General features: G+C 37.0%; 1 protein-coding gene across 2 annotated transcripts; it reads right to left on the reverse strand.

The window, feature by feature from the left end:
* Nucleotides 1-1,217: 1,217 nt before the first annotated feature.
* On the reverse strand, nucleotides 1,218-3,772 carry LOC144419878 (uncharacterized). Of its 2 annotated transcripts, none has more exons than XM_078110035.1 (5): nucleotides 3,127-3,772; nucleotides 2,720-2,879; nucleotides 2,127-2,200; nucleotides 1,846-1,941; nucleotides 1,218-1,383 (listed from the first exon to the last, which is right to left on the reverse strand). In XM_078110035.1, exons 1-5 carry the CDS (start codon nucleotides 3,254-3,256, stop codon nucleotides 1,238-1,240), a joined length of 606 nt encoding a protein of 201 aa, XP_077966161.1. In that variant the 5' UTR covers nucleotides 3,257-3,772; the 3' UTR covers nucleotides 1,218-1,237. The 2 variants fall into 2 exon arrangements, with proteins under 2 accessions (XP_077966161.1, XP_077966160.1); XM_078110034.1 differs by having other exon boundaries at nucleotides 1,846-1,944.
* Between the last annotated feature and the right edge of the window lie 1,682 nt (nucleotides 3,773-5,454).

Here is a 5,454-nt window from a genome sequence, read left to right on the forward strand (position 1 = left end):
TAAATACAACATTATATATTTTTCAGATATTTGGTGACGGGGGATTCATATCAGACCATCGGGTTCTCTTACAGGATTCATAAAACGACCATATCGCGAATTATTCCAGAAACCTGCGCTGCAATATGGGATTCCCTGCAGCCTGTGTTCATGGCAGTCCCAAGTGAAAATCAGTGGAAGATTATTGCAAACGATTTTAAACAATTATGGCAATTTCCAAACTGTGTTGGAAGTATTGATGGGAAACATGTTGTCATACAAGCTCCTGCAAACAGTGGTTCATCATTTTTCAACTATAAAAAAACTTTCAGTCTGGTACTGCTTGCAGTTTCAGACGCAAAGTACAGATTTATTTACGTGGATGTTGGGGCGTATGGACGGCAGAGTGATGGGAATGTTTTTGCTTCATCATCTTTTGGAAAAAAACTCCTGGATGGTTCATTAGACCTGCCAAAAAGCACCATATTGGAAGGGATGATGGAGCCACTACCACACGTTTTTCTTGGTGATGAGGCTTTTCCCTTAAAAACCAATTTGATGCGTCCTTTTCCAGGTACCGGATTATCAAGAAGGTCCCGTATTTTCAACTATCGCCTCTCGAGAGCTCGCAGGGTTGTGAGGAATGCCTTTGGCATTATGGTATCTCGATTCAGAATTTTCCGCAGGCCTATATGCGTATCACCAGCCAGAACAGGCCATATCATTAAAGCATGCACAGTCCTTCACAACTTTCTTAGATATGATTCTAATTATTTTGAGGCGGATTTCGTAGATCACGAGGTCAGTGAAGGTGCAGTGCAGTGGAAGGCCGAAGAAAATTCAGCAATGTTAAATATCAGGAAGATTGGAAGGCCGAGTGCGAAGGAGGCAGTAAAAGTTAGAGAACAATTCAGCGAATATTTTGTTAGTGAGAAAGGGGCACTGCCATGGCAGGATAAATATGTGTTCTCGAGTGGTCGAAATATGATCTAAATGCACTATCCCCCCTATCATTTTTTGGTTTTATAGCTTCGTTTCACCTTTTCTGAATAAAAAAAATTTTGCTTCCGACTTGGTTAGCGGAATCTTTCATCTTGTTTTTATATATGTTGCCGCAGTGGAGATAATAGCAACTACGAGGGTAAATCACCAGACTGGTTGACATTTTAGGTACACTATTGGGTTAGCACTTACAGGAATGTACGAAAGTCTAGTTGGCAAGATTTAAAACAAAAAAAATATTCAGGAAAATTTATATTTAAGTAATATCAATAGAGTATTTAATTTCATTAATGAGATTCATGACTCCAACTTTGAACCTCCATCTTTTTTCCACACTCATCGTCTTAACCTCGTGAGCCATGCTCAACAAGAAGAGTTCATCAGGATCTTCCTGTATTTTCTCTAAAAACAAGAAACATTTATATATATATATAATTTTGGTTTGATACGTACCAGTAAGTAGATATTTTTTTGAGTGATCTGAAGCATAAATATTTCACCAAAAATTATTTACACAAATGAGAAAGTCAACAATTTAAACTAAAATAATGTAGGTGTCATGGTACTCGTGTAGTACGTGAATCAAGATGTCAGACATCGGAACATAGTATGTGTACCAGGTTAAGGTTCAACCCTAATTTCACTTGGCTAGAATTCAAATTCTTAACAGACCCAAAATAAGGGAAATTGGAATAAAATTATGTCCCAACCTGATACACACACTACGTTCAAAGCGTCCGCCATCTTGGTTAACATCGTACGGGAGCGCCAATTTTTTTGAAATAGCGACTCAAGATGGTTTCCAGGCATCCAAGTTATGAACCGCGATTCACTTTATAAGAATCACTGCTCGACTTGACTTACCTGATGACTGCTGCAATTTTTCTAACACAGCACTGAGGTCATACCGGCTGCTTTTACGCTTTTTTGCCACAGGTGGTTGAAATTGGTCTGTTTCATCTGCTAAAAAAAGAATGGCATATTCGATCATATAATAGTATAGAATTCAAAAGCATTTTTTCAGAAAAGCGAATACAACTTATTTATTGCAACAGTGCATGATATTAGGGTATTTCATAATACAGCATCATACGTCTGACAATTAAAATTTATAAAATATTTTAAAATCATATTTTGGTGCTTACCTGATACCGCTTCCAATGTAACATCAACATCACTCGAAGATGGTGTATCCGGCATTGGCAGGTTTGATGTTGTACTGTAAATGTTTGTGCAGAAAGACGTTATCTTGTACTTACATTACAGTGCCTAATTTTGGTCACTTTATACAAAAGAATGTTCTGAGCTATCTAAGTACTGATGCCTAAATTACACAGACATACTGTATAATAAGTTTAGGTTTCTGAACATAGCTATGAGAAAGAACACAGTTGTTAAATATGTATAAAATGTCCAAATCTATTCAACATCAATTTTGTTCGAAATATGTTCAACTATAATTTTTTACATTTCCTAATTCTTTGCCTCATATTTTTTAATATGAAATCTAATTTGGAAATTGATAAAGATACCATACTCAAAAATAAAATTTTTGTATAAACTTCGAATAGTACATTATTTAGTGTTGGTACCCTGAAAGTTACCTTTATGCATATCCTGGTCAACTACAAAACACGATTCTGGTCTAAACTAACAGCCTTTCCTTGGTAAAAGCTTTATTATCAAAAGATACACTGACAATATGTAGAAAATGCAGGCTCCTTGTTCAAACACCCACCTCCTCATGGCTGTAAACGGTTCAAGGAACTCTAAGGATCTCATAAGGCTCCATTCAACCCGATGACTTGCCGCCGCACCAGATTTCAATTCTGCCCTTTTCTTCTTTTCCCTCCTATATTTATCTCGAAGGTTTTTCCACTTATTCTCGCATTCTTGCCCTTTACAGAATATGAAGAGGAAACTAGTTCTTTGTAGCAAAACATAGCACTTTCTTTAAAGGCGATTCAACTAAATTAACCAATACCGATACCTCGTAATCTAGTCATCATTTAGCTTATTTACATCGATTAGGCTACTATCATTTTCAGCAGTATAAAACAATTCATTCGCTGCAAAATTGGACTAGTTCCTGACAAGCCATAGGCCAAGTCTAAAAAAATTAACTACACTAATCAGACTACTTACATGGCATACCCATCTCTCGAGCTATCTCTGCCCAAGCATTGCCTTTGAAATCCTTTCGGCGGTACGAGTCCTGTGTGGTATTATACAGGCAAGGATATTCCTCAACTAGAGCAATGAGTTTTTCCTCCATATTAAATTAAAACTGACTACCGCACCTATTCAATTGCTGAAAAAAATCCAAATTGGTGAAAGCTCGATGATTTGAATACCGGTAGTCTAACGATATTGTCAGATTGTGGTAAACCATAAGAACACACTACCCAGCACAAAATTAATTACCATGGGCGGATAGGTACCGGTACCATGTCCGAACCCGCAGGTACTACTACTATCTACAGATGATACAAATCGCTCTAGTAATTCTGAACTTCTACACTCTGAAGCCTATAGTTATAAAAGCCAACCCGAAAACCAGGAAAACAGTTCAAAACTTTCACTTATCACATGAAAAACAACCAGTTTCCCTTCGGAAACCACCAAGACGAGCGGAGCAAGACTGTCAGTACGGCGAACTGCGTTCAGAAAACGCTACTCGAGCGTTCGCCAACGTAGATAAACTCAGCGCAGACCACCGCAGACGAATAAAATAAAACAAACAAAGAAAATACGGTGCGGTGAGTTTGCACACTGTCGTGTATACCGGCCTTAAATTTCTTTACCGACACTTTAAAAGAATAGATTGTTGTATGCGATGAATCATAATGATGGTTTGACACACATACCCCTTTTTACAGGCGCCAACTCGTGGAACCACTCTTAAAATAAGCCCCGGACACTTTGCAATGGTAAAGTATAGGGAGAATTTTTCGGGGGTAAAAGGTCCATAAGCAATCAAGGATGATCCGAACGACTACTCTGTTTTACATAATTACGTCCTCAATACACACAGTTTGCGGTACAAATCGTAGCAAATTATTATAGGTTATAGGAAAATTACAATGGGCGTTTTCCCATTACTTTGGAAATCTGATCGTAAGCGAAATGTCTCTTTCACTGACTGTCACTGTCATGCGTTTTCAGTGCCATCATTATCATAGTTTCTTTTTAATTTCACCAAATTTTATCAGCGAATCTTTTTTTGTGCCAGAATGTTTTTAATCAAGAGAAATTATACGATAATGTACCCAAATAATCGAAATAATATGGTAAATAAATGTTTAAAGAAATTGTTCGATGGAAACGGAAAATAAATCTCAAACCGGAAAACATATCGCAAATAATTCTTTCATCACATCGAGTAATTATGAATATAATTTAGGCGGTAGTAGGGTATTGTGTACTGAACTGCAAGTCCTTTCTTCTTTGTTACTTCTTGCTTCGAATTATGTGTCAGTTGCCACAAGGATGCTTGAACAAAATAATATTATAAAGATAAATTGAAAGAGTACTGTTACATCGAGAATCGCATTCACTTGATATTTGTATTGACTTAAACATTGCGTCTGTTTAACTTGTGTAGTAATTTATTTGTTATTGTTGACGCCGTAATTTCCCTTGATTGACAGTGTGCTTCTACACACTTTGTTACGAAACAATTGAGAGAGTCTTCGTGGCAATTGCTTGCCCAGACATGTCTCGCTTAGACATGGATAGTCTCGGTAATTTGCTTTAAATAGCGCTTTACTTTTGCAGGGAATGGCGCTCATTTCGTTGTAATTTGTAAATAAGTTAAACTTGTTCAGCGACCTTGGCTTTCTGTTTTGACTGTAGGACGATTAAATAATGTAGATTATGGCTGCCCACATAGACCTAGTTAAGGATATTTTATGAGCATTAAATGGCCTTTTGTGATTGTTTTTACAGTTATAGTTTATTTAATTGATTTGTTCGGATTTCATTGACGAATGATTTCATGTTCAACTTATGATAATTTAAGCCTGGAATAGCAGACAAATTCGGTATGTTATAATTTGTAACTCTTTCTGATTTGAAGGCTGCAAGTTATTCAATAGTAATATGGTTCGACTTAATAATTAACTATGTTTGATAATTGTGTTCATAAATTTGAGTAGGCTTTCCAAAGGCCGAATTGTGTATGATTATTTATTTATTGCAAGTATTTTGTATTGATTTGTTTTTACGTTTGTATTAAGATAACCGTGTCAACTGTATACTTCGAGTTGTGTGATTTTCTGGATTGAGGATACAAACTTGGGGCTTGAAAGACCGCGTTATTGAACTGTTAATAAATATCTAGTGTGCAGTCGGTGTCGTCCAGGTCACAAAGAACGGCTGTTACAAGCACATTCTCTCAACCTTCCTACCCTCGACCCACTGCCCGCGCTCAACCAATCTTCCCAACCACGACCTACTGCGCATCTACCCCAA

The sequence above is a fragment of the Styela clava genome, chromosome 2, assembly GCF_964204865.1.
Source record: "Styela clava chromosome 2, kaStyClav1.hap1.2, whole genome shotgun sequence".
Classification (NCBI taxonomy): Eukaryota; Metazoa; Chordata; class Ascidiacea; order Stolidobranchia; family Styelidae; genus Styela; species Styela clava.